Source organism: Lagopus muta, chromosome 2, assembly GCF_023343835.1.
Source record: "Lagopus muta isolate bLagMut1 chromosome 2, bLagMut1 primary, whole genome shotgun sequence".
NCBI lineage: Eukaryota > Metazoa > Chordata > Aves > Galliformes > Phasianidae > Lagopus > Lagopus muta.
This window is the reverse complement of record NC_064434.1, coordinates 1,087,215-1,114,849: the sequence shown is the minus strand read 5'-3', so window position 1 is coordinate 1,114,849 and position 27,635 is coordinate 1,087,215. Positions and strand designations below refer to the sequence as shown.

General features: G+C 46.0%; 2 protein-coding genes across 3 annotated transcripts in view; one reads left to right on the top strand and one right to left on the bottom strand.

The window, feature by feature from the left end:
• Nucleotides 1–1,176: 1,176 nt before the first annotated feature.
• Nucleotides 1,177–14,254, top strand: MEP1A (meprin A subunit alpha). The gene is made up of 14 exons (XM_048935396.1): nucleotides 1,177–2,110; nucleotides 2,194–2,218; nucleotides 2,316–2,369; nucleotides 3,872–3,912; nucleotides 4,025–4,103; nucleotides 4,412–4,529; nucleotides 5,275–5,450; nucleotides 6,932–7,153; nucleotides 7,716–7,865; nucleotides 9,069–9,284; nucleotides 10,094–10,543; nucleotides 11,798–11,971; nucleotides 12,309–12,516; nucleotides 12,788–14,254. The coding sequence occupies exons 1-14, from the start codon at nucleotides 2,027–2,029 to the stop codon at nucleotides 12,933–12,935; spliced, it is 2,145 nt and encodes a 714-aa protein (XP_048791353.1). The 5' UTR covers nucleotides 1,177–2,026; the 3' UTR covers nucleotides 12,936–14,254.
• Nucleotides 14,255–14,374: 120 nt separating this feature from the next.
• The window catches only part of ADGRF5 (adhesion G protein-coupled receptor F5), a 31,884-nt gene continuing 18,623 nt past the window's right edge, over nucleotides 14,375–27,635 (bottom strand). For both annotated transcript variants that reach the window (XM_048935322.1, XM_048935323.1), the window contains 11 exons: nucleotides 27,276–27,440; nucleotides 26,937–27,155; nucleotides 26,015–26,233; nucleotides 25,024–25,173; nucleotides 23,778–23,971; nucleotides 22,768–22,941; nucleotides 20,425–21,789; nucleotides 19,463–19,504; nucleotides 19,316–19,375; nucleotides 16,372–16,456; nucleotides 14,375–15,690 (listed from right to left, as the gene is read on the bottom strand). In XM_048935322.1, the coding sequence (XP_048791279.1) occupies nucleotides 15,611–15,690; nucleotides 16,372–16,456; nucleotides 19,316–19,375; nucleotides 19,463–19,504; nucleotides 20,425–21,789; nucleotides 22,768–22,941; nucleotides 23,778–23,971; nucleotides 25,024–25,173; nucleotides 26,015–26,233; nucleotides 26,937–27,155; nucleotides 27,276–27,440 (2,753 nt within the window). In that variant the 3' untranslated portion in view covers nucleotides 14,375–15,610. The remainder of the gene's footprint in view (nucleotides 15,691–16,371; nucleotides 16,457–19,315; nucleotides 19,376–19,462; nucleotides 19,505–20,424; nucleotides 21,790–22,767; nucleotides 22,942–23,777; nucleotides 23,972–25,023; nucleotides 25,174–26,014; nucleotides 26,234–26,936; nucleotides 27,156–27,275; nucleotides 27,441–27,635) is intronic.

Genomic DNA, 27,635 nt, shown 5'->3' with positions numbered 1-27,635 from the left:
CATAGAATCATAGAATCGTGGAATCTTTGGCTTCAGCTGAGCAGTGCCAGCATTGGCAGCCATGAGAGCAGAATTTGGCACAGAGGCGATGCTCTCAAACTGGTTCCCAGATGGGCACAGGGCTTCAGGCAGCCATCAGCCAAGGACTTCACAGGAGCCTGGCACAGGTTGAGTCTCACTCCTTTGATACAAATGAAGTCCTGGTTCCTTGAAGTGCTCTCAACCCCTGTGCTATAGGTGCAAGCAGACATCCTGACAGATAGATATATTATGTCACCAAAATCCAGCATGTGTCTGAGGCGTCTGACCAGCCTCACTTAGCCAGGAGCACCAGTCTTTCACTTCCCAGGATGCTGTCCCAGGATTTCCCTTCCCTCCCCACAGCCATCATGACTTTCTCAAGCCCAGAGCACTCATTCCCAGGTGCTGCCTGGAGCCATTGCCTTATGGAATCATAGAATGTCTTGGGTTGCTCAGGAGGCCAAGAGGGCCTGCAGCATCCTGGCCTGCATTGGAAATGGCCAGCAGGAGCAGGGAGGTGAGCATCCCCTGTACTCAGCACTGGTGAGGCCGCACCTCGAGTGCTGTGTTCAGTTTTGGGCCCCTCACTGCAGGAAAGACCTTGAGGCCCTGGAGCGTGTGCAGAGAAGGGCAATGAAATGTTGAGGGGTCTGGAGCACAGGGCTGATGAGGAGCGGCTGAGGGAGCTGGGAATGTTCAGTGTGGAGAAGAGGAGCTCAGGGGAGACCTCACTGCACTCTGCAACCTCCTCAAGGGAGGCTGTGGTGAGGAGGGATCTGGCCTCTTCTCACAGGCAACAAACAGGACTCAAGGAAATGGCTGCAAGTTGTACCAGAGGAGGTTTAGGTTGGACATAAGGAAGAACTTTTTCTCTCAGTGGTCAGGCACTGCAATGGCTGCACAGGGAGGTGGTGCAGTCGCCGTCCCTGGCAGTGTTCAAGAGGCGTCTGGATGAGGAGCTGCAAGGTCTGGTTTAGAGCTGGTGGTAGCAGTGGTGATGGGAGGGCGGTTGGACTCGATGGTCTTGGAGGTCATTCCAACCTTGTGATTCTGTGATTCTATGACCTCAAGAATCATGAAGCTTCAACCCGCCACAGGCAGGGCCACCAACCTCCCCATTTCACAGCAGCCCAGGCTGCCCAGGGCCCCATCCAACCTGGCCTTGAACACCTCCAGGGATGGATGGGGCATCACAGCCTCTCTGGGCAGCTGTTCCCGGAGAAGCACACTCTGTATGTCTGTAGGTGACACTAAGCTGAGCTGTGTTCTGCATGCTGGAAGGAAGGGATGCCATCCAGAGGGCCCCCAACAGGCTGGGGAGGTGGGCTGGTGTGAACCTTGGGAAGTTCAGCACGGCCAGGTGCAAATGGCTGGGACAATCCCAAGCACAGACACAGGCTGGGCCAAGAACAGACCGAGATCAGCCCTGAGGAGGAGGACTTCTGGGTCCTGATGGCTGTGGCTGTCGCTGGCAGGCAGAGACATGTTGTGCATGGAGTTGTGTGTCCTGGGGTGCATTGGCCATGGGAAGGTGCTGTCAGTGCCTTTGTAATTGTATCTCTCTTATTTCTAATCTTTACGATATAATGTTAATTATTAATAGAGAGAAACCCCAGCTGAAATTCTCATGTCACCAGAGTGCTATAAACTCAATAATTCCCTTTGAGCATGTGGCTTTTATTCAGTGCAACTGAGATTGTAATGCTGATAGACAATAAATACAGTGGAAGGAGTCAGCAACTTTGGGCCCAACTGAGATGGGACACAAACCCCATGTGAGCCTTGCACTGCCTGAAACTGGGAGTGATCACATTCCTCTCTAACATTCCTCCAAAGTGGACTTGGGTAAAGGACAGCAGCAATGCCATCGCCTGTCATCAAGGGGGGTGATATGATGTTATGATAAAGTTACCAAGGTGGAAAGCTGGCAGCTGGTTGGCTGGTGCCTGTGGGAAGCTCAGCAGCATGCTCTATATATTGCCAGAGATGAGGGGAGCCAGCTTCCATGTCCACTGCGGAAATGGGCACCCGCAGCTCCCTGCTCTGCCTGGCACTCCTGTTATGTTATGCATGTGCTACTCCAGTCTCTGTAAGTAGAAACCTGATTTCTACAGGCTCCTCTCAGTGCAGAAATGCCCCATACCTCATGCTGGCTGTGTTATTCTCTTTCAGGTTGAGCATCTCTCCAGTGAGCCTGGTAAGCACTCTGTGAACTGCTTTGAGTTTTGAAGCATTTTGTTTTGCCTGCTGTGTGCCACTACATCTGAACACATGATGTTCTGTCTATCTTGCAGATGGAGAAAATGATGCTAGTGAGATAATCAGAGACATTCCAGACATAAACTTAGGTGAGTTCATGGCTAAATTCTCCATCAGTTCTGAGCCTACCAGTACCTTCTCCCCAGTATCCTATGTCAGGACGCCCAGGAATGGCACAAAGATGCTCCAGGAGAGGTTCACAGTAGATACTGGGAAAAGTTTCTTTGCTGTGAGTGTGATCAAACACTGGCACAGGCTTCCTGGAGAAGTGGCTGGTGCCCATACCTGTCTCTGTTCCAGAGGCATTTGGATAAAGCCTGCAATAATATCACTTAACTTTTGGTTAGCCCTGAAGCGATTGGCAGTTGGAGTGGATGATCACTGTAGGTCCCCTCCAACTGAACTGTTCTACTCTACTCCACTCCACTCTATTCTTCTCCATTCCACTCTGCTGTACATTAAACAAAATGCTGATTTCTCAGGTCTCTCCCACACAAAATTATTGTCTAGACATTCTGCAACCCTCTGTAAGCAAAGCATGCAGATGCCTTTTACTCCTCTTGTTTGGACAGGCTCCTAGTGTCAAGACAATATCACCCTTCATCACTTTAAAGTTGCTTCATATGTTTATGATATTTTTGAAGTTTCACAGGCTTGCTGATAGCTTGGATGTTAGCTTGAGCTTCTATAAAAGTGGCAAGGAAACAACATAACATGTTATACAGTCTTCTATTTTAATTATTTCTTTAATTTCCAATAATGCAAATTTCCATACATCCATCACTGGTGCGCCGTGCAACACGTTTTCCTGATGCGTTACTCAATGTCAGTACATCCTCTCGAGGATTGTCCCATTGTGTGACTGGTGACACTGCCTGGCAGAGAGCAGGAGGCTCGAAAATGAGATTTTTTGAAGAAGGTCCAGAAGGAGTCCAGAGATGATCAGGGGGCTGCAGCACCTCCACTACAAAGACAGGCTGAGGGAGCTGGGCTTGTTCAGCATGGAGAAGAGAAGCTGCAGGGTGACCTCAGTGCAGCCTGCAGTACCTAAAGGGAGCCTGCAGACAGGAGGGGAGTCAGCTCTTGGAAAGGGGAGATGGCAGCAGGACAAGGGGAAATGGTTTGGAGTGGAGGGAGGGCAGATGCAGGTTGGATGTCAGGGGGAAGTTGTGTGCTGTGAGAGTGGTGAGGTGCTGGAACAGCTGCCCAGAGAGGCTGTGATGCCCCGTCCATCCCTGGAGGTGTTCAAGGCCAGGTTGGATGGGGCCCTGGGCAGCCTGGGCTGCTGTGAAATGGGGAGGTTGGTGGCCCTGCATGGCACAGGGGAGATGGAGCTTTGTGATCCTTGAGGTCCTTTCCAACCCTGGCCATTCTGTGATTCTATGATTCTATGATATGGATAATGGCTGTCACTAGATTTCTGCCACACATCATTTAGTATTAAATACTGAGTAGAAGCTGAGGATAGACTTTTATTTCCTGTAAATGCATGAGGACATGACCTTGGATGAGTATGCTCAAATATGGCTTTTGAGTTAAAATGATTATTTGATATTCCATTTACATTACCTTTCAATAAATTGCTTTTCAGCTGCTGGATTGGACCTTTTTCAGGGTGATATCTTGCTTCCTGTAAGTAATTACAGAAACTTTATTGCTTGCATTTGCCCTAGTTGTATTTTTAGCACACATCAGCCTGTCTCTACGCAGCATCTGTATCACCAGCTGTCCATTCTCTTTCTAGAAAAACCAGCGAAATGCCTTAAGAAACGACACCTACAGATGGCAGTTCCCTGTTCCCTATATCCTGGGTGATGACTTAGGTAATGCCAATACTTTATTCATATTCTAACTGCAGTATTTGTTTGCACTGGAATCAGCGCAATAAGAAATCTGCTTTTTGCAGAGCTGGTTCTCTCCCATTGATATTCACTAACAACCAGATTGCTCCTTTGCATCAACCCCCTTCTTTCTCCTACAGCTGTCATAACAAAACGTAGTTTAATTAAATTCAGTCCGTTCTGTTTTCATTCATTTTCCTTTCGGTCCCACACATAAACCACGTGCATTACCTCTCTGGGCCGAACCACCCCTGGGTGCTAAAGATGCTCTGCTCACATATGTTCTCCAGATCTGAACGCCAAAGGAGTCATTCTCCAGGCACTTGAAATGTTCCGCCTGAAGTCCTGCGTGGATTTCAAGCCATATGAAGGAGAGGCAAGCTACATATTCTTCATAAAAGAAAGTGGGTAAGGGACCATTGACTTCTGCTTGTTTCTTCTGTGTGGAACCAAGGAGAATTCATTCCATCCAACTGCAGCAGTCCAGCAGTTCTTTGTGAGCTGGTTGTGGTAGAGAAAGAGGCCACCGAGAAAGCACCTCATCCTGGGGCTTGGCAGCTGGCTGCCTTGCTCTGTTGGCTGCAGGGGATGTTCAGGGGAGGAACCTGAAATGGGCATCTGGTTTGGAGAGGGTTGCCAAGAAGCCCTAAGTGAATCATAGAACCCCAGCATGGCCTGGGCTGAAAAGAACCACAGCGCTCCTCCAGTCCCAACCCCCTGCTGTGTGCAGGTCAACAACCAGCAGCCCAGGCTGCCCAGAGCCACAGCCAGCCTTGCCAGAGAACAGAGAGTTCAGCATTATGATGAGCTTGCAGTTCTATGCATGTATGATATTTCTTGGCAAAATGACAGCTGATATGGGACAAAACTTCTGCGGATCTCAAAAATCAAGTGTGACCTTGCCTAAAATGGGGGGTGCGTAAAACACCTGCCTCGTGTAAATGACAGCTTAGTTTGAGGCTTAGTCTGCCTTCGGAGTAGAGCATCTGGTAAGCACCAAAGGAGCTTGATCAGCACATAAGGAATGATTTATAGTGATCATTTTATACTTAAACCTTTCTTTTAAATATATATATATTTAAATTCAGCAAGCGGACATAAAGACAAAGAAGAAAACTGTAATTGCAGATGGTAAGGTCTCTCTCTTTCTCAGGTGTTGGTCCATGGTGGGGGACCTGAAGAATGGGCAGAACCTCTCTATTGGGTCAGGGTGTGACCACAAAGCAATCGTGGAACACGAGATCCTGCATGCTTTGGGGTTCTACCACGAGCAGTCGAGGATGGATCGCGATGACTACGTGACCATCTGGTGGGATGAAATCATTACAGGTTGGTTGGGAACTTCCAGTCAGATTTGGAAAGTGCAAACTGCTCAGCATCTGACTCTTCTGTAATGAAAGTTCTCAGAATCTGAAAAGGTTTATACTCATACATCCAGATTTCCAGAAACTGGAACTATATATAAATATAAATATATATATATAAATCCATAGTCCAAGCCCTATCCATATTCTGTACATTGCTATCCATGCTATAAAATCTCATTTTCCAATGAGGGAAATTTATTAAGTAGAAAACTTCAACTGAAGCCATTTGAAAGGACAACTTATTGGAGATGGAATAGAAAGGTTAATTTGCCAACATTGTTTGTTTTGGACTTTGCCATTCTGTGTGTAGGGAATATGGACACTACACAGCCCTGCAGAAGGACTGTAACGTGTAGCTTCCACCTTGGATTGGGTGTGCCCTATAGAGTCAATCAGGCTTTTTTTTGGAAAAATGAGAAGTTTGGGGCCATATGTCATCTGCCCATGTGTAAAACATGTATCTCATAGAACATAAATGCCCAGCAACGGTATGAAAAGCAGCATTATTGCACCTGCCTGTGTACTGCCAAGGTTTTGCCTCTAGCTATAAAAAGTGATAGCATGTAATTAGCAAGGTTCCCATCATTTTTTTGATAAAAACTGCAGTTCAAGCATCTGAAGAACATCAAGCCAAGTTCTTACATAACCTCAAGCCTTGGACTGGAGACCTTTGTGCCCAAGACAGAGTCATGAGGAAGAGCAGCCTTCACAGACAGAAGCTGTGGTTATCCCCTGAGGGCAGTCACATGTTGGTCTTTCTCTGAGGAACAGTGCCAAATACTTTGAAAGTAGTACTCATAGCTGGACAGGGTGGGAATCTCCCTTTGCCTCCATACGGAAAGGTGTGACATGGCGCCCTCCTTCCGTCACTGCAAAAACCTCCTTCTCTAAGAAACTAATGGCTGCAGAAACTTCTAGAAGCATGTTTCCAAAAGACTCTTCTCTAGCAACATCAGAGCAATATCATCAGTCCAGGGTGGAGCCTGGGGACAATCCAGGGCTGTCATTCATTCCTGTCGTCTTAAAAAGCAAAGGGCTCCAGGATTCCTCCTTGTTCATATGCCATCATATGCACTGGGAAACTTTTGCATCAATATTCACAGGCTCTGGAATGGAGCATAGTAATCCTCAGGTTTAGTCTGTCAGGATGCTTACCATGAGACCATGCAATCTGATCTCCTACATATCAGTATTTACTGCTCAGGGATATTTGATTTTGAAGCCCCTGAAGTCACATGGGGATGCAGAAATGGAATCTAAAGACAATGCTGTGTTGTAAAAATTAGTTCCTGAACAAATCTTGTTAAACTTCAGCCTTTTGTCACTCAGCAATTGTTTCCATGTAGATCATTTTGCACCAGAAAGCTCTATCCAAGGGCCATGCTAAAGCCACTTTCTTTACTACTGAACTCTGTGATGAAGCACTTTTCCATTTCCTTCCAGGCAGAGAACACAACTTTAACAAGTACAATGACAGCTACATCACTGACCTGAACACGCCCTACGACTACGAGTCAGTGATGCACTATGCACCGTTTTCCTTTAACCAAAATGACGACATCCCCACGATCACAACAAAGATCCCAGCATTTAATGACATCATTGGGCAGCGTCTGGATTTCAGCGACATTGACCTGGAAAGACTTAATCGCATGTATAACTGCAGTAAGTCACGATTCAGACATTGCAGCCTATTTGTACTTGAGCCTGATGTCTAAAAACACAACAACTCTTCTCAGATACTCTTGGAATAGTATCGCAGAGGGCCTGTGGTGCTGACACCCAGAATGTTTATTCCCTCCTCATCCCTCTCTTTGGCTCTGCTGGCTGCTTCCTTGGAAGAGTCGAATCAGGCAATAGAAGCTGAGCCATTCCCCCCTGTTCTCCCATGACACTCACAGGGGCTTAGAGATGTGGTTGTTTTCTGCTGATGCGTGGGCAGTTTCCTCACATCTCTGTTAGGAGGTGAAGGCAATGCACTTTGTTCTCTTTTCCCCGGCATTCAGTCTCAATTAGATTGTTTTGCACCTTGGGTTGTGTGATTCTGGAGTCTGACACTCCATTTATTTGACTGCTGATCCAGCTGAAGATATTGTCGCCAGGTGTGACTGTCAGCAAGGAGCTGCCATCCCTGTGGGTCGGCCATCAGAAGCATCCACTTCAGGAGGACCTCGGTTTTGTTTTCAGTAAGACTTTGGAGGTAATGACGTGTGCATCTTCTCCTCAGCTTCGACTCTCACCCTCTTGGATCAGTGTTCCTTTGAGAATGAAAATATCTGCGGCATGATTCAGAGCACCACAGATGACTTAGATTGGGTCCACCAACAGAGCAGTGCTACAGGAGACAAGGACCACACACTTTCTGGGCGCTGTACAGGTAAAAAACAACATCAGAACCCTTTGCTACGGGCAGGGGTTACTGGGGTGACGGTCACTTTTGCACACCTGTGCTATAAATGCAAACACATTTAGCAACTCCTCTGACCCAGTCACTGCACTCAGCCCTTCAGAAAACCCAGCACTGGCTATTCTGAAAATACATTCTTAAACCACCATGTTTAGGAGACTACCCAGCAAACCTCGCTGTAATAACTTCAAGCTAAACAGAACGCCCTTTTTCCTTGCACTTGACTTGGCACTGTGGGTCTGAGTTTATGGTTGCATTAGTGCTCGTTATGCTTTTTTTGGCATAGTTGAATGTTTTTCCACATCAGCACTATAAAAGGGGACAAAGAACAATGTTAACTTTTAATACAATCTGGAAAAGGATTTACTGCAGCTTCCAAAGTCTGAGTAAGAGTTATGTTGCTGCATGATAAGAATGGAATAGCACTCTATAAGCCAACCATAAATGTGCTTGCAAAGCAAATAATAAACATGTTTGGAAAGCAAATAGTAAGTTAAGCTTGAGGAGTGCTGGCTCTGGAAGCAGAAGAAAGTTACAAAGTTTTTGTGATAAAAAAAGGAATCTGAGCATTATGTTCTTTTCAGCATTCCAAACAGAGCAGAGTCATCCTCACTGAGAGTTACAGGGTTCACACTTATGAGTGAGAATAAAGACTAAATACAAACATTTCTGAAAAGCAAGGTTCTGATTTCTTGTTCTTTAGATGGGGAAAGCTTCTATAGACCTTAAAGAAAGAAAAAGTGGTTTAGGTGCTAAGTATTGCCTAAGCAAAGGGTGAAGAAAGCCTAGCCTAAAGCACATTCAGCTGTACTCTGAAAAAGGCAAAACTTGGTTTGATGTGAATAGGAGGAGGCTGTTCCCCCTACATGACCCAGCCACCAAAGGTAATACAGGATACGACCTGTAAGACCTCATCTTTGTATTATCTTCAATACAAATCAAGTAAAAAACCATCTGCTGGTTACCTGCAGTCAGCATGGAACACATTCCTGAAGTATCCAGCCTAGACCAGCTAATGCAGAATGGACAGAAGCTGCCTGGAGTCCCACATACATCCTGAACTACCAGCCTTGTTCCTACCCAAGGCTACCCAGAATGTTTACTGGACATGTGCACCATGCAACCAGCTGGAAAGCTGGAAAGAGGGAGTGATACTCTCTGCTTTGTTGACAGATGCTGGCTATTTCATGTACTTCGACACCAGCTCTGGAAATGCAGAAGAGGTGGCAGTCCTGGAGTCCCGAATCCTGTATCCCAAGAGGACTCAGCAGTGCCTCCAGTTCTTCTATAAGATGTCAGGGAGCTCATCTGACAAGCTGGTCATCTGGACTAAGGAAGATGATGGGACTGGAAACGTTCGCAAGACGAGGAAAATTGAAACCTTTCAGGGTAAGTCCATAAACGTGAGGAAGACAAAGAATTTGGAGGGAGAAAAAATTGGCTCAGAAATCAGAACATTTTCCTTAAGCTACCACGACAGTATCTTGCAGTTCAGCTAAGGATTTGGTAAGCACATATACCTTTGAAATCGTGGTCAGGTTATGCTTAGTGAATGGAGGGGCCCCAAAACCCTTTGGAGACCACTGGCTAGACCTCTGCTGGCCAAAATATCATCTGCCACTGGTCTGCTCTGGTGCGCTCATCCATGGAGAGTAGGACCCGCAGCCTGATTTTTCATGTGTCTAAAAAAAACTACTTGTAACTCTGGAGACGTGAATTGAGTTCCTACTTTGGGTAGTTTTGCTGCATAGTGGGAATTCAGCCACTGCATTGCTGTGCAGTTGTCAATGCAATGTTGTCAGTACCCAAGACCTGTGATTATCTGCCTCCATAATGCTGCTGCATTTTGCAGGGAAGGACAATGCTCTGGAAAAAGTGTCCAGAACAGTAAATTCTAACCTGCTGATTCATTGGTTCCCATACTCTTCCTATATCTTTGCATTTAGCATGCTCCCTTCATCCTACAGCCTGCTATTCACTAATGTATGAAGAGTTCCTACCACAATGCACCCAGTGCATTTGGTTGATGCGGTGTAAAAGCAGTACAGCGATAACAGTAACTTCAGATCTCTAGCCTTCGTGACTCTCTGAGAGCTCAGGTGGTCTAAACGCAGCTGGGATAGATAATGAGGAATGAGCTCCTTCATGATGTCATGTAATGATGCTGGTGGCAATGTCTTGTTTTCCTCTCACAAAAGCGGACAGTGACCAGGACTGGAAAATCGCCCACGTGACCCTCAATGTTCAGAATAAGTTCCGATACCTCTTCCAAGGACTGAAGGGCAACCCCAGCTCTTCCTCTGGTGGGATCATTGTCGATGATGTCACACTGACAGAGACCCCCTGTCCCACGGCGGTGTGGATCGTTCGGAATTTCAGTCAGATTCTGGAAAGTGCGTCAAGTGACGTCATTCAGAGCCCTCGGTTTTACAGCCCCGAGGGTTACGCTTATGGCATAAGTTTGTACCCCCAGTCCAGTAGCAGTGGCTACACCCGCGTTGCCTTCCACTTGTGCAGTGGAGAGAATGATGCTGTCCTGGAGTGGCCAGCTCTGAATCGCCAAGCCATGCTCACAGTGCTCGACCAGGACCCTAACGTGCTGCAGAGGATGTCTGCCAGCAGAAGCTTCACCACAAGCACAGACCACAGTAAGTGTGTTTGCCCGGAGAAATGGTGAAAATGAAAGCCAAGGAGGACAGAGGACAGAGCAGGGCTCACAGCTGGACAATTCTGGCTTCATTTTCCAGTTTGGGACATTTTTATGGATCAAAATCCCTGTCTTCAAAAGTTCATCTAATGTGAAAAGTGATGCATAGCGTGGAAAGTGATGAACAGTCACTTGTGTATCTACCTAAATAGAATCATAGAACCTATAGAATGCTTTGAGTTGGAAGGGACATTACAGGCCACCTAGTCCAGCTCTCTCCCACAGGCAGGGACACTCTCACTCAGCCAGGCTGCCCAGGGCCATCCGTGGCCTCGGGCACATCCAGGGATGGGCACCACAGCTCTGGGCAGTGCCAGGCCTTCACTGCCCTCTGAGCACAGATTTTCTTCCTAGTATCTAATCTAAATCCATCCTCTTATGTTTGAAACCTCTACCCCTTCATAACAGACTTGTAGAGAGTTCTCCTGTGCCAAAGAGCTGGCAGTTCCTATTCCACCTGCAATCTGACCATGATGATGTGTGTGATTTGTGGTGCAAAGCCAGTAAGGTTCTTTATTCCATTGCATCCAAACCAAAAATAATTTGAAATTACATTTTGGGGACTTGGTTAAATTGAACTGCCTGAGATCAGTCTGCAGCATCTGAAGCCCATCTTGCTGGGCCTGACAAAGACTGAAGACTTTCACACATGGGCTATCTAGAGCTCCAGGTTTACGTAGCACAGCACGATGGTTCCATGTCCAGCCCCAGGATCCCTTGTGGATGTGATCATGGAAATAAGAACAGAACAATACTGAAGGCAATACAGTATGAAATACTGGAGATGAGTCTCCATCCCTCTTCACTGTTTTTCAGTGGAAGTTTGGTACACAGTTTTTCACTAAGAGGTTTTGAACCTTAGGTGTGAATGTGTTGAACAGAACAATAGCAAAGAACAAAATCAGCTAGACTCTAAACCATGAAAAAAACCTTAAAAACTGAGGACTTTGTCAGTCCTCAGTGAAAGGGGAGCTGTGAAATTTCAGTGCCCTCACATAGACTCAGAGGCCTCTTCTAAGCATCTATTGGCATCCACTGTTTGTCAGCCTGCTGAGATTTGTTGGGACACCTGAGCCCTGAACTTGATTTTGCAGCATCAATCCTGCTGAACACTGCAATGCATAAAATAATGATGCCATAGTTTTAGGCTGCAGAGCTCTGTGGTTTTTATTTGTCATTCATATCCTCTTTGCAGGTGTAAATGGAAGCTTAATATGGGACAGACCATCCATTAATGGAAGCTTTGATGCCTCATGCAATTGCTACAGAACCAGAGACCGGGGGTGGAACACCTTCATATCCCACAGCCAGCTGAGACGAAGAAACTTTCTGAAAAATGATAACCTGATCATTTTTGCAGAATTCCATGGTAAAGTCCTTCATTCTGATTCTCCTCGCAAATGGCAATGGCTGATCCTTTCTCTCTTCTCACTCATTCAAACTGCTGCCACCTCCTGTCCCCGAGCCACCTTCTCTTCTAATGGGGACCAACGCTGAAAAGTGTTTGTGTGTTAATTTCAATGTTGACTGCAGTGCTTGTGAATTCCAAGGAATGAAAGTGGCAACGGTTTCCTGAAGGTTTATTTCTTAGACACCCTGACCTAACTATTTCTTCCTCTGGGTGAAGAGTACTAACTATAAACTAACAATAATTACGTCAGTCACTGTTTTCTGATATATTTCTCCTCTGTTCCTGTTTTTAAAAGACCTGATTCACCTCAATAACACCGAAGTCCCCGTCGTGTCCGAGCAATCTGCTGTCTCAGAGGGCCACATTTTAGAAAGAAAGAAGAGAGCAGCCGAGGAGATGGAGCCCATGCAGCGCTGGCTGCCTTCCCTGCAAGACCCGTGTGATCCAAACCCCTGCCAGAATGATGGAGTCTGTGTGAATGTCAAAGGGAGACCGAGCTGCAGGTATCACAGATCTCCACCCTGCTTGCCTTGACTTTCTTTTGAACCGAATGGTGCAGCTAGCAAGTGTACAGAGCTACAGACCCCAAGGGTCTGAGTCGCTACATTACAAAGAACAGTAGGAACTTGACTGCATTACAGAGTGGGATTGTTGTAATGCGAAGCCATCTGATGGGAACTGCTCATCCAGGACAGTCAGTGTGAGGATCTCGAGGAGGGCCTGCAGGGCAGGACAGAACTCCTGACCCACGTAAATCTGTGCTTATTTTCCCAGGTGCCCATCAGGACAAGCCTTCTTCTTCACAGGTGAGAGGTGCCAGTCCATGCAGGTCCACGGCAACATCCTGGGAATGACAGTTGGTGGAATTGCTGGAACCATTGTCTTAACTATTATCCTCATTTCCATGATGGCTAGAAGATAAAGAAATGCAGAGGGATAAAAGCAAATCTGGTGGTTTTTTTTGTGGTTCACCAGACATCAGTTTTCAGTGAAAAACGACAAATACAACTTGTGCCAGACCAGCCAGCATCTGGATATTGAAATGTTCTACCAACATCTTGGCAGCTGTCCATTTATTTCATAGGATTTGGCAGTTCAAGGTCATTACATGAACTGCTGCCTAATAAAAGCTCATATCCTGCCTCTCTCGTGTATTTCTTTATTGTTTTGTTACCTCATCGAATAGCAAGCAGCTGTGCTGAGAGTCCATGCAAGCAATCCTAATCACAGTGCAAACTTTAATGGGAAGAACTTCTCTAAACATCAGGGAAAGCCATTTGCAAGCAAATCTGTGAAGATTCTAGAAAAATTCCTATAGAAATTGCCCAGGATACTTAAAGGATATAAACCCATAGTTAGGTAAGTCAGTACATCAACACTTATCTTCCACTAAGCTGTGGGGCGTTCAGCCTGGAGAAGGGAAGGCTGCAGGAAGGCCTTCCAGTAATGAGGAGCTCATAAGCAGAAGGGGGAGTGACTTTTATACATGGTCTGATAGTGATAGGACAGCATGGAATGGCTTTAAGCTAAAAGAATGGAGATTGAGGTCAGATATTGGGAGGAAATCCTTCACTCAGAGGGCAGAGAGGTGCTGGCACTGCCCAGAGCTGTGGTGCCCCATCCCTGGAGGTGCCTGAGGCCATGGATGGCCCTGGGCAGCCTGAGCTGGAGGTGCTCCAGGACCGTGTAGATGTGGTACTGAGGGACGTGGTCTAGTGGGGAAATACTGGTGGTGCGTGGATGGTTGGACCGGATGACCTTGGAGGTCTTTTCCAACCTTGGAGATTCTATGATTCTATGAATTTGGGGTTGGAGATTCATGATCCTTGAGGTCCCTTCCAACCCTGGCCATTCTGTGATTCCGTGAGTCTGTGAATTCCATCCTTTATTATTTTTCTTGAGCTGTATTAAATCAGAGGAAGGTGCCATGGCAGTGACTGTTCCATTGCTAGAAAAGAAATCCAGAGATAAGCTGAACATGTAGGATGTCATTAGAACACCATTTAACTGAACGCCTTGCCGTTAAGCAGAAGATCCAGGTGATGGCAACTGTCAGAAAACAAGTTCGTGTGGCAGCCCTCACTTCAGCAAAGGGTGTTCATGGAGGGCACAGGGAGGAGTTGGGATGAAGGGCTGGGCCAGCTGAACAAATGTAGCCAGCTCACCAAAATGCCACACACCTGAGGTGAGCAAGCTGTTGGTGAGCCCACTGCTCCCCTTGGCTCTGCCAGTGACCTGGCTCCTGTTGCTGAGAGGGGGTAAGGCAGCTATAGAGTGGCTGCTAATTGGCTAATTGTGTTTCAGTTCTAGTGTTAGCGTCTACATCTTCAAAGAAAAAGAAACTGCTTTCAATATCAATAATACAATTGATTGATGCTTGTTTATTGTCTGCATTTGTCACCATCTGCCCCTGCCAAACCATCACACGTGCCTCGAAGAGCAGGCAACAGTTTCCCATCCTGGTTCACTCCGAAGTCCTGGGAACAAGTTCACCACCAGTAAACACAGTCCTGATTCCCCAGGAACCAAAAGGGGCTGTACCTGACAGTCCTACTTGGTACTGGCCTCACATTTAAATCTCCAGGCATTGTGGTGTGTAACACCTTGATGTGCTACATGTATTTTCAGGCTCTTTCATAGCCCTCTGCTTGAAACAGGAGTCCTGCCTTGTAAAGGCATACAGGCTTGGAAATAACTGATTCCACAAATGTAGTCACAGAACAGTAATTTATACAAAACCTTTCACCCTGCCTGGTACATGCTGCTTTACATTCATGGCAGAACTGACTCTCAGCACTCCCAGTGTGATTCTTCTCTGCGAGGAGACCTAAATGTACAGGCTATACAAGAGACTCCCTGCATACGTAACAATAAATAATTACAGCTTCTTCTGTGGTAGAGAGCAGCAACCCTCTTTTTCTTACTATATTACATATCAAGGAGAAACAATTAAAGATATAAAGCTTCCTTTTCTTCAGAAAGTGCTACACGGAGCTTCCAGTACATTCTATCTGAAAGAAACCCCACGGGAATCTTTATGGACTTCATTTGTTTTTTTTCTGGGTCAAAAGGGGTGATTTGAAATGGACTGTCTTGGTTGTGAACCTTTGGTTCCAGGAAGTCTCTGACACAGCCTTCCCAGGCTCTAAGAGGAGGGCAGGTGGGAAGCAATGAGGTACTTGTTTATCTGCACAGCCCTCTGGAATCATCTGGAGATCTGATAGGGGAAATACTACAACTACTGGACAACAGCTGTGGATAGCACTGTGATTCGTGGCTCAGTACTGCATAGAGCAAAGCACCCTCTGAAAGGCTGAGAATTCTTCAATGGCTTCACCAGCACTTGAAGGTCTTTGGATCCTTCCAACTCCAAAACCTCTCGTTATCTCTTCTGCTATTGACAGCTCCTGTAAAATTCCACCTCACAAAGCTTCCCTGCCTTACACGGGAACCAGAGGTTGGTCCAGAAGAATGCACCCAAGCACAGTTTGGTCAATGGGAAGCAGCCCACTGCTTGACTCACAGACGCTTTTTGTGTGTATCACGGAAAGGGCAGAGATCCTTTCATAGTTAAATGGTTTATCATTTGCTTGTGCTTCAGTTGAGCAAAGAATCTGACTTGGAGGTGTTCTCTGTGGAAGCACTGGATGGCTCTGAAGAAGATACTGTGTATTTTCCTGCAAAACAAGAAAGCGATCAGATCGAAGGACAGACAGAGTGAGATATGCTGGGATTGGCACGTTGGAAAGGATGCCCAAGGAGGCTGTGGATGCCCCATCCCTGCAGGCATTCAAGGCCAGGCTGGATGTGGCTCTGGGCAGCCTGGGCTGCTGGTTGGCAACCTGCACACAGCAGGGGGTTGGAGCTGGATGAGTGCTGTGGGCCTTTGCAACCCAGGCCATGCTGGGATTCAATGGTTCTGTGAAAATAAAATCGTATCTGAAGTGGTGGCATCCATGAAATGGCTGCCAGTTAACCTTTCACAATTCCAAGTTTCAAGGTGTGTGGGGGGGGGGGAACACCAAAACACTTACCTGAGGAGCACTGATCATGATATGATAACAAGAAGCTCAAAACAAAGCTCAATTGGTGGCCTTTAGAACTGGTGAAATATGCCACAATCTGATAGCTGCTTTAGTGTTAGACAGCTGCACTGCTAGCACTGCTACAATTACAAGCAACTGTACTAGTGATTCCACTGACTTGTGTTATTGCAGTTCCTCCTCAGTAGAAGATGGAGTGCTACCCCTGCACGAACAGATAGGCAGGTTGATGGATAGGGATAAACAAACCTTAGGAGTGGGAAGTCGGGCCAAACCTTGTCAGTGCTTTAACAGAAGAAATCTACTGTCACGTACCTGTTTTGCCAAATAAGTTGTTGAAAGTTCTTGAAAATGGATAGCTCATGGAAAACATCGGTGCCACCAGGATCAGGGATGTTGACTGAAAGAGAGAAATGGCTTTTTGTCAAATGCTTAGAACTTTCTTTGCAGTCACATGGAGAAAAGTAAAAGGTTAAAATAAAAAGCTGTTCTGCAGCACAGATGGGCCAGGTTAGATGTTTGTATGGCATCAGTTCATTCATTTGCATTTTTATGATGGCAGCGGAGGAGATAGACAAACTTTAAACAAAACCACCTAGCACAAAAGGTGACAGCCTATCTCTAACCATTGCTCAGTTGGGAACACGGTGTAAGCTTCAGGGTCAGCCACAGAATCACAGGGGTTCGAAGGGACCTCTGGAGATCACTGAGTCCAATGTCTCTGCTATAGCACTTCCCTACAGCAGGTTGCACAGGGGGTGTTCAGATGGGTCTTGAATATCTGCAGAGGAGGAGAGTCCACCACCTCCCTGGCAGCCTGTGCCGGGGCTCTGTCACTGTAAGTAAGTTCCAAAGTAAGGAATTTCTTTCTCATTTTTTGTGGAAATTCCTATGTTCCAGTTTGTGCCTGTTGCCCCTTGTCCAGACACTGGGCACCACTGAAAAGAGCCTGGCCCTTTCTTCTTGACACTTGCCCTTTAGATATTTATAAACATTAATCAGATCCCCTCTCAGCCTTCTCTTCTCCAGGCTAAACAGCCCCAGCTCTCTCACCCTTTCTTTGTACAGGAGATGCTCCAGGCCCCTCATCATCTTTGTGGTCTTCCACTGTGGCCTGAGCTGGCAGGACACCGTTGGCCTTCATGGACACAGAGCACCCTGGCTCATGGACAACCTGTTGGCCACCAGGACCCTCATGTCCTTTTCTGCAGAGCTCCTCTCCAGCAGGTCAGCCCCCAGCCTGTGCTGGTGCATGCAGTTATTCCTCTCCAGGTGCAGGACAGGACTCTACACTTGCTCTTGTTGAACCTCACCAGGTTCCTCTCTGTCCAACTCTCACCCTGTCCAGCTCTCGCAGACTGGCAGCACAGCCTTCTGGTGTGTCAGCCACTCCTCCCAGCTCCAAATCATCAGCAAACTTGTGGAGGATGGACTCTATTCCTTCACCCAGGTCATTGATAAAGGCACGGAACAAGACTGGATGCAGCACTGGCTCCTTGCGAGCATCACTAGTTACAGCCTCCAACCAGACGGTGCCCCTGATCACACAGCCCTCTATCAGTGTCAGACAGCAGAACGTTCTGGCCCTTTATCCATTAAGGGCGGCAGGAAGGCTGAGCTGTGCACTTGGGATCGGCCATGAGGGCTGCTGGGATAACCAGAGGCACATTGAACTCTACGCACTAGAGGGCGGCGGAATACAACCGTGTTCGGTCCGGAGAGCTTTTGCTGCTAAAATGCTTCATTTTCAGAGCTGGTATAGTTTGACAAATTAATGGGATTCCTTCAAGAAGTATATTTAAAAAAATACAGAATTAAATGTCTTTCTCTGTTCAGACAGCCTCTGCTCACTAGGTTGTGCCATGGTGGGGGAAATAAGGCCTATATCACAAAGGGAGAGAGGAAGAAGGTAGATGAATAACATCTAAAAATTTTGATCAAGGACTTGGATCTTGCTTTATTTGTTCTTTTCTGTAGAACTGCCATGGAAACGGGACAACCCCAACGGTCTGGGGCAGCTTCAACAGCGTCAACTTCAGCTGAAAGTGTTTGGTCTGGAAGATTTTGTTTGAGAGGAATTCAGAACTGGGGCTGAAGGCTTAACAACTTGCTCCTTCTCCTTTATTCTGCTGGATGTGCCAGTACAGGAGGTAATGAAAAGCCACCATGCTTAATGATAGTTGTGTAAGTTATTCCTCCCGTGCTGGGAAAAATGAGGTTTTCCAGAAGTTGAAATAGCACCACATCCAGCAGACATCGTTTTCAGGACAGAGACAAGGAATGGCACTTTAAAAATGCATTAGGAAATATTCCTAGCTATGAATTCCCAGTGGAATTCCTCCTGCAGGAAACACTGGAAATACTCAGAGTACCAGTTTAAAAAAGTCAGATAAATTATTCTCAGGATCCAAAATGAAGAAAGCTTCAGCAGAAGAGAGCCAGAATTTTCTGATTGGTCCCAATGGGAGGACAAAAGGTGGTGGGCACAAAGGCAAAATACAAAAAATCCCACTGAAAAATGGTTCCACTGTGAGCAAACAAAGGAGTAGATGGGGCAGAGAGGTTGGGGAGCCTCCATCCTTCGAGCTATTCTGACTTTTCTTAAGCAATACTTCAGCAGATTCTTCTGATAAATCCTGTTCCTATACAAAGTGAAAACTCAGCACCATGAGAGTGATTCACACACTACAGGAGTGACCCAGACACTTCTGCAATCTGAATGAGATGACATCCAGAGGCTCTTCCCAACCTCAGCTGTTCTGTGATTGCAAATGGACACAACCTGGACAAAATGCTGTTTCCTCCTCCCATTTTGTATTCTAAGAATCAAGCTGGCTAAGCTATCAGCTGCCTTACAAGTCCCAGCAGCAGCACGGCCATCCTTCCCTGCCCCAAGAAATTCCTTCTGAATTTTTCTTACATTGTGAATAATTAATGGTGCTCCTGGAATTGTCTTTTTTCAAACTTAGAGTTCCAGTTACATTTGGTACTTTATTTCTTAGGAAATTCAGTATGTTTTCATATACTGCTCTAGATCAAATGTCCGCCAAGCTCCTTCTTATTTTTGACCAATTATTATAAGTGAAATAATGAACTTTGAAAAGGGAAGTGTATTCATATTTGTGTTGTTAATTTCTTTCTCTGGTCAGTTCTAAAAAATAATTCAGCATACACAGTGCAATGGACTTAGGAGACACATGGAGAATGTCGGGTTATTCAACAGTAACTTAGAAATATGTTCTTAAATCAAGCATTTCACCTTTGTTTGTTGTGAACTCCATCTGGATAGTGAATTCCTCTTCAGCAGGGCTTCTTTTATCTATTTGTTCAAGAAAGAAAAATGCAGTGACTGTGTACAAATTCCAACAATCTGTCACATAATACAGGAAACAGTTTGACTTCTTACCTTGTTGTCCCACAGAGTCCCAAATACCAAAATGAATAATCCCTAGGAAACAGAAAATGACATGTTTGACAACATCAACTTTTAATTGCAGTACCTCACAATTATCACAATCACTGCCCGTGCTCACTATTAGAACTCCAAACTCTCTGATAGAAGGCGTTTTTGAAGTGCATTTCACATGATGATGGACTGTTGATGTGGTTGGAGTTCTCCAGGACAGACTGAATACCTGGTTTAGAAGATGACCCGGGTAGTTTCTAGCATTAAGTACATTTGGAAGAACGGGTATTTGTATATGGGAGGCATGCCTTCCTATTTTTACAAGCTGGAAGGTGCACAATAGGAAAGGCAGGAGAGATTGGTCTGGAGTGTGCAGGTTTGAGGACATCCTTAAGAGACAGAGCAGACATAACTATTGCTGTCTTTAAGAAATCCTGTTGTATCTAGATCCTGCTGGCCTGGTTGTAAAAACTGCTGACTGAAAATTCATCCATGGGTTTGGTCAGTTCCTCTCTTAGTAGCACTACTCAGCTGTCTGGGGGGATTTTCATGTAGTTTGTAGTTCCTCATTACTTGAACCCACAAGAGGATCATGTGATGCCTCCAGATGCACTGTAATAAGAGCAGAACTTGATGAGCTGTAGCTTGCCCAACTGAAAATAATGGGGCTATTTTCCTCATCTTCAGGATAGGAGTTCTTGCCAAAAGCATTGGCAAAATTAGAAGTTGTGTCTGTGCCAGATCGATCTACGAGGCACATCTGTTAATGAAGCTGATCATACAAGGTGTTTCTGAACGCCTGGAATGGGTTTCCCAAAGAGCCCTTTGGGAGTGAAGATGTGTAAGACAAATCTGAGCTTTCCTGTGCTGTTTTAATTCCCCTCAAGCACAGCACTGCAGGAATGTCACTACTTGTTAAACGGGCATAAGACGAAACAAAACCATGCCTGTGTGTAACTCACCTGCAAAGCGTTGAGCAGAGCGAAGAGGATGTGGAAGGCTTGGTGGCTATGTTTGATGATAACGGTGAGACCAAATCCCCAGGTGAGGCCTAACAGTGGTGTCAGGATGATGAGACTTTTGCAAATTTGAAACAAGGTCTTCCGCTCTTGCTTGTTTGTCCTGTCCCCAATGTTTGGCCTTAGTATTTTTATTATCACAACTGCAGTGATGAACAAATTCATGGCCACGATGGCCAGGGCAGGTATGACAAAGGCCAAGATAGCTTTACTGTCCTCCCAGTTGAGCCAGCAGGCATCCTTTCTGGTGTAAGTGTCCCATGGCAGCGTGACAGCAATGGTGGTGACTGCAAAGACAAAGGGGCACCCATAACCCAGGCAGAATACCACTGCCTTCTGACACGTCTTGCTTGTGTTATGTAAGATGAAGACTAGCCTGTAAAAAAGGATGAGGCCAAGGCTGAGCATCCAGAAAAAGGCACACAGGTAGAATAAATGGATGAAGAATGTGGCTGCAACACAGATCTCTCTTCTTCTCTGCATGCTGCGTTCGCTGATGGAGGCAGTGACAATGAACCAAACGTCAGCAATTAGGAGAGATGCTGCTGTGTTGAGAATACAGACGTGACGGACGTAGGAGGTTGTGTTGTTTGTCACGGTTTTCCAGACTAAGGATTCAATTACAATACAGACCACTAAACTCAAGATCGAAATGGCCAGGCCAATGTGGGTAATGTAATCTTCAACAGAATTTGGAGCAGGTTTATCCGGTGACATCAGAATGGAGAATGGCGTCAAGTGATTGCAGGAACAAAGGACATTGTCTTCTCCCTCTGTTAGTGTGCAACTTTGATTATCCCAGCTTCCCCTACTGTTGTTGAGGTTGAAGTCCCAGAAGACACACTGGGGCGCCTTCAAAGACAGGTTTTCTTTCTGAAAGGTCATATTAATACGGAAGTTCTGGCTTCTCTCACAGCTCAGAACTGTTGATATCACCAAGCTGTTCACATACATGTTCGCATTCACAGGCAAAATACGACCAAGAGCTGAGTAGGCCACACTGACAATGGTTGAATTTGGAGGCAGAGTCTCAATTTTATCAATCAGCACACGAGCTGTGAGGTTTCCCAGGCGGCTGAAGTCCTTATTGTAGTCCGCTTGGCTATGTCCTGTGACAACCATACCTTGCAGCTCAAGGGTTTCAGTGGACACATGTGGAATGCTGTTATTGACCGGTAGGAGGTTCTCAGAAAATCTTTCCACTGCGTTCAGTAACAAAGAACTGATGGATATCCGCCCTTGATTCAGGTCAGCCCAAAGCTCCTTCTTGGAATCAGCAACAATAACATCCACTGTAGTGAAGTAATCCTGTAACAACAGAACAACAATGCTGCAACTAGAAATCTTGTACGAATACCTGTTTTTGATGATAATTTCTGGACTGACCGAGAATTGCCTGTTGAAAAAGCCCTACGTGTTCTTCTTTTGTTCAGTCCACATGAAATATTCAATTATTAATCCTTTCCACACCCTATTTCCAAGTCAAGGCTTCCAAAGTAATTTGCGTAGCTTGTCTTTATATGTTAATATTTTCTCCAGCCTTCTTTCCCAGGCCTCAACCTTTATGCTGTCTTTGATTTTTTTCTATCTCATTCTCCAACTAGAAAACAAGTCTTCTTGCCCATTTCTGCTCAGAAGAGCAGTGCTATTCCTGCACAACTGACAATCAAGGCTTACAAGTATTTCTATGATATGTTTTGCAATTCAGTTGTTGTAACATCAGTTGATTTTCCTTGCATCATTGTGGACCCTGGAATTTACTGTCTCTATCCTTATTTAAAGCCCATTTTCTATTCTCCTATTCCATCATTCATAGAATCATAGAATCAGCAAGGTTGGATAAGGCCCACAAGGTCATCCAGTCCAACCATCCACCTATGAGCAATATTTCTCACTAATCCATGTCTCTCAACACAATGTCTAACCGTTCCTTGAACACCTCCAAGGTTGGTGACCCCACCACCTCCCTGGGCAGCCCATTCCTTGGCCTTTGCTCTAATCTTGAATCCCAGAGGCATTTATGGGCCCCTAGAACATTTCTAGCTGCTAAGCTAGAATACAGCAATCTCTCTTTCATGCTTAAGCTCCTAGTCTTCATCATCTTCCATAAATACTTGTTTCTTTGCCATCATTTAATCTTTGTGGTCACTCTGTCTCATTCCTTTAATTCCCTCCTGTTCCTGACTCTAACTAACCACAGCAGTCCATCAGGAGGAATGTCATTCTTTATGACAAAAGAGACCAAAGGCACTGATGAGTATTAACAAGTGTTAAATAAAACCTTACGATGATGGTGGACTTCTCTGCTTCTATTGGAATAGAAGAGATGCTGTAGAGGATGGTAACAATTGCAGCAAGGTTTGCAGAAGAATTGTCATCTTGCAGCAGTACTATCTGATTCTTCAGGTTCTGAAGGAAGTCAGGTAGGCCGGTTTTTGCACTGGGACTGTTGACCAAGGACTGGAACAGAAGATAGCAGTGTATCACATGTATGCAGTTTGCCTGGAGCTTGATCCTCCTTCATAATGGCTACAGCAATACGAATCATAGAATCATAGAATCACCAAGGTTGGAAAAGACCTAAAAGCTCATCCAGTCCAACTGTTCACCTATTCCCAATAGCTCCTACTAAACCATGTCCCTCAACACAACATCCAGCCTTTCCTTGAACACCCCCAGGCTCGGTGACTCCACCACCTCCCTGGGCATCCATTCCAGTGCCTGACCACCCTTTCTGAAAAGTAATACTTCCTCATGTCCAGCCTGAATCTCTCCTGCCGTAGCTTGAAACCATTCCCCCTGGTCCTATCACTGATGACACGAGAGAAGAGGCCGACCCCCAGCTCACTACAACCTCCCTTCAGGAAGTTATAGAGAGCAATAAGGTCTCCCCTGAGCCTCCTCTTCTCCAGGCTGAACATTCCCAGCTCCTTCAGCCTCTCCTCATCAGCCCTGTGTTCCAGACCCCTCACCAGCTTTGTTGCCCTCCTTTGAACACGTTCCAGGGCCTCAATATCTTTCTTGCAGTGAGGGGCCCAAAACTGGACACAGTACTCAAGGTGCGGCCTCACGAGTGCTGAATATAGGGGAACAATCACCTCTCTGCTCCTGCTGGCAGCACTGTTTCTGATGAAAGCCAGGATGCCATTGGCCTTCTTGGCCACCTGGGCACACTGTCGGCTCATGTTCAGCCGAGCATCAATCAATACCCCCAGGTCCATTTCCTCTACGTCTTTGAATAACACAGAGAGCACCGTACTGCCAAGAGATAAAGTCTGCCCCTCCAGACACGTTACCTCTGCCGTGAGCAGCAGGCTGTTGATCTGTTCGGACACGCAGTCATTCTTTTCCAACTTCCACGACTTGCTGCAGCACTTGTAAATTTTGCTGCCTCGGAGAAAAGTAGTGTTTAAAACAGAGCACGACTTTATTAACACGTCTCCTTCCCTTCCAAAGGTATTGTTTTCTGAGCAGGAAATGATGTCCTCATCTGTATTGAGAAAAAGACATCAAGACGGAAAGCTGAGAAGCATAGAGATGAGTAATTTACCTCCCATCAGATAAGTGACCACACAGCATTCTGAGTTCTTTGGATTAGGATTTCGGTTTTTTCTTTTCGTTAATTATGACCTTTCAGTGGGTGTATGTCTCAGAAGTGCTTTTTTTTTCCCAATAACTACCAGGCTTTCACTGCTCTCCACAGTAAGTATATACAGAAAGATTAATTTATATCTTCAAACATTCTTCCAAGGCCTAAGAGGATCTTTTTTGAGAGCAGGGAAATATTCTGGGTCCCTGTATGCTGGTTCCTCTATTATGGGCTTGTGGTGTTTTGCTCTCAAGGAGAAGCTGCAATCAAAACCTGGTGAAAAGAACGTTGGCTTCTAAATTCTCATATTGGGTTTTTTTTTTTTTTCAATCACAAAATGAGAAAGAAAACTGAAGAGAGCCCCTTGTTTTGGGGTACTTGACTGAACTGCCAAATGAACACCCAGTGCTTTAGGCTTTGTCCATTGGATTACATGCACCATAGGGGTGGGGTTGTCACTACACTGACTGCTTATGAACTGTCTCTTTGTATCTGTGATCATTTCTAACCTAAAGTGAGTTTATTATGCTGAGAGACTCAGTTCTGCTGTAGCCCACATAGGAAGGTCATATGAAGGTTTTGATAGTGATGCCTTAACACCTTTTTGATGAACAGAGTGTCTGCTAATTGGCTTTGATTGGGTTATTCACAGTAGCTGCCACTTAAAATCAAGTGTCTGCATATATATGTGGCACTGTCACATAACTGCCTGCTCCAGCACAGGTGTGAAGACAGAACATCTTGTTGAATTATTATTTTTTTTTTCAACATCAGCAAAATGTGTGTTTTCCTCTGCATTCCAAAATTTCCAGCCAGAAAGGAGACAAAAGTTCTTGGCAAACAAGAACTGTTTGTGTTGTCACCCCTGATTAAACTAGTGACATCTGCTTTACCAGAGATACTGGGATTTCCTATGCAGCAGCCAGGAGGAGCTCTGTGCTTGTGACACTTACCAGCTATCAGGTTCAGCTGTATCCTCTCGCTGCTGACCTCCTGCCCAATGCTGTTCACAAACTTGCAGTGTGCCTCGAGCTCCTTTCCCCTGCATTCCATTTCTGTGTAATTGTACGAGTAGCACAAGAAATTTCCTCGCTTCTTTTTTTCTGCATGGAAAGTTTGAGGTGGGTTAGTGCTGGTTCTAGGCCAACCAGCTGGCAGCAGAAAGCTGACATTTCTGTCTGGGCCACAGCCATGTCTATGGATCTTTTGAATTCCGGATCTCCCATTGCTTTGCAGTATGCCCCAACTGCAGTCTCCTCCAGAGAGGACCCAACACATCTCAGCAAACCGACCATCCTTCCATCTCCCCCTGCTCACACTTCAGCCTTTTTTTGTCTTTTTGCTCCTGCCTGCTTTCTGAAACAGTTCAGCTGTTCTGTGCTCACTTCTAATCTAGTTATTTTGTCACCTGCCTGAAAATTTCCAGTCTATAGAGGTGTCCCAGGGAAGCCAAACACCCACAATAAGATTAAAGACATGGAAGCCTCAGCTGCTGCAGGTGGTATCTACAACCACGTAGAAGACAGATCTTTGAACTATATTCAAAGACGTGTTGTTATTCTACATTTTTCAGAAATTAGGGGAAAGTCATGAGCAACACTTCCTTGATTCTCACTTCAAACAGGTGGCACAGAGGAATATAAAAGAAAATAAATGTAGTTCAGCATTCCCCAACCAGAACGGTGCTGATGATGCTTCCCTCCCCCTGCCCTGCATGGTGCCTCATTGCCATGGCAGCACACCAATTACTGTTCTGAGTCACACTCCCTAGGCCTGGCAATCATCCTAAAAAGCCCATTTCTGTATCTTTTCATACCCTTAGTGGTACTCACAGGTAGTTGTAATACTGGTTACATGAACATAACTGAAAACAATGAAAAACTACAGGGTCTGGGTTGTAGTACGTACTGTAACTGACGGTTCCACAACTTTACTCTTTCTTACCAGCTGGAAATTCTTTTTCTTGCACCACAAATGTAACATCATAATCTTCCACGGTGTCAGCACTTATGCAGCAGTTGATGGCTTGGGGCATCCTGCACATGATAGGTGCTTCAACGGGGTCAATCTGGATGTACTGCTTCAGGGGCAAGGGAATCACATTGATTGTCATGCTAGCAGAATTGTTCAGGGAGTCCTGGGAGAATGTGCAGACATAGGTGCCTGAGAGCAGTGACACAAAAGACAGATCTTAGTGGAAGGGCTCCTCAGCTCCTGCATGCTCATCAGCCCATCAGTTCATCACAAGTACAGTCCTGGCAGTATCGGGATTTTCTGTTCTCGAGCAATTTGAATTTTAATTCTCATTCTCTGTCTCTCCCATGATGAAGTACCTCAACTATTTGCTGGGCTGGGGATGCTGAGCTCTTGGAGCAGGTCCAGAGGAGGGCACTGAGATGTCAGAGGGCTGGAGCAGCTCTGCTATGAGGAAAGGTTGAGGGAACTGGGCTTGTTTAGCCTGGAGAAGAGAAGGCTGTGGGGTGACCTCATGGTGGCCTTCAGTGCTTGAAGGGAGTGGATAAACAGGAGGGGAACGGCTGTTTGTGAGGGTGGGTGGTGATGGGACAAGGGGAATGGTTTTAAAGTGAGACAGGGGAGGTTTGGGTTGGATCTGAGGAGGAAGTTTTTCCCCCCGAGGGTGGTGAGGCACTGGCACAGGTTGCCCAAGGAGGCTGTGGATGCCCCATCCCTGCAGGCATTCAAGGCCAGGCTGGATGTGGCTCTGGGCAGCCTGGGCTGCTGGTTGGCGACCTGCACACAGCAGGGGTTGGGACTGGAGGAGCGCTGTGGGCCTTTGCAACCCCGGACATTCTATCATTCTATGATTTCATTGCCTTTGTAACTGGTGTCAGCCACGTTCACTCACCATTCCAGTCTTGAGTGGCAGTGTTCACCTCGAGCACTGATGTGGCTGTGGATTTGTTGGTTGTAATGCACGCAGCACATTCTACTGCTTGTATTCTATCTCCAGAATGGATTTCCCATCTGATGCTGTCATAATTGCTCACATCACTTTCACACTTTAGACTGAAGCCATATCCCACGGAAACTGATGTGTTTACACTGGAAGATATTCTTACCTGGGCTGGGAGAACACAAGATAAATGTCACTATATTGAGGGCCACTTGTCAGAATGATTGCTTTGCCAGTGGTGTGCACTGAAGAGCCTCAGACAGCGGGTGGTCTCTTGCTGTTCCCTCTTACCTTCTCGGAAGTACGTAATTCGGATGTCCCAGCTGCTCTGGGCGCCATGCCCTGTCTGCAGCTCACACGTGTATGTCGTCACCGTACCCGACTGCTCGGCCAAGCATAGCGAGTCCACCACATTGAGCTTGTATTCAGTGCAGTTACTGCTGAAACTGGGGACTCCTAGAGAGAAAAAGAACTAACTGAAGGTCAGGGGGCATCTAACAGCAGTTGGGTTCTTGAAATCCCAAGCAGTCACACTAGCTGAGGAAGCCCGGTGGTTTTGTCAGCGCCCTCTGATAGAATGCCACTTGAATACATCAGTGCTGAAGTCCTTTCTAATCCTTCACTCTGGAACTGCTCACAGAAGTCTCAAAG

What these genes read in the sequence shown, in the direction of transcription:
- MEP1A (XM_048935396.1), top strand. Translation starts at nt 2,027, where the DNA reads ATGTCCACTGCGGAAATGGGCACCCGCAGCTCCCTGCTCTGCCTGGCA. An exon ending in AGGGTGATATCTTGCTTCCT is followed by an intron (nt 3,913 to 4,024) that starts GTAAGTAATTAC and finishes TTCTCTTTCTAG; the next exon opens with AAAAACCAGCGAAATGCCTT. An exon ending in TAATCGCATGTATAACTGCA is followed by an intron (nt 7,154 to 7,715) that starts GTAAGTCACGAT and finishes TCTTCTCCTCAG; the next exon opens with CTTCGACTCTCACCCTCTTG.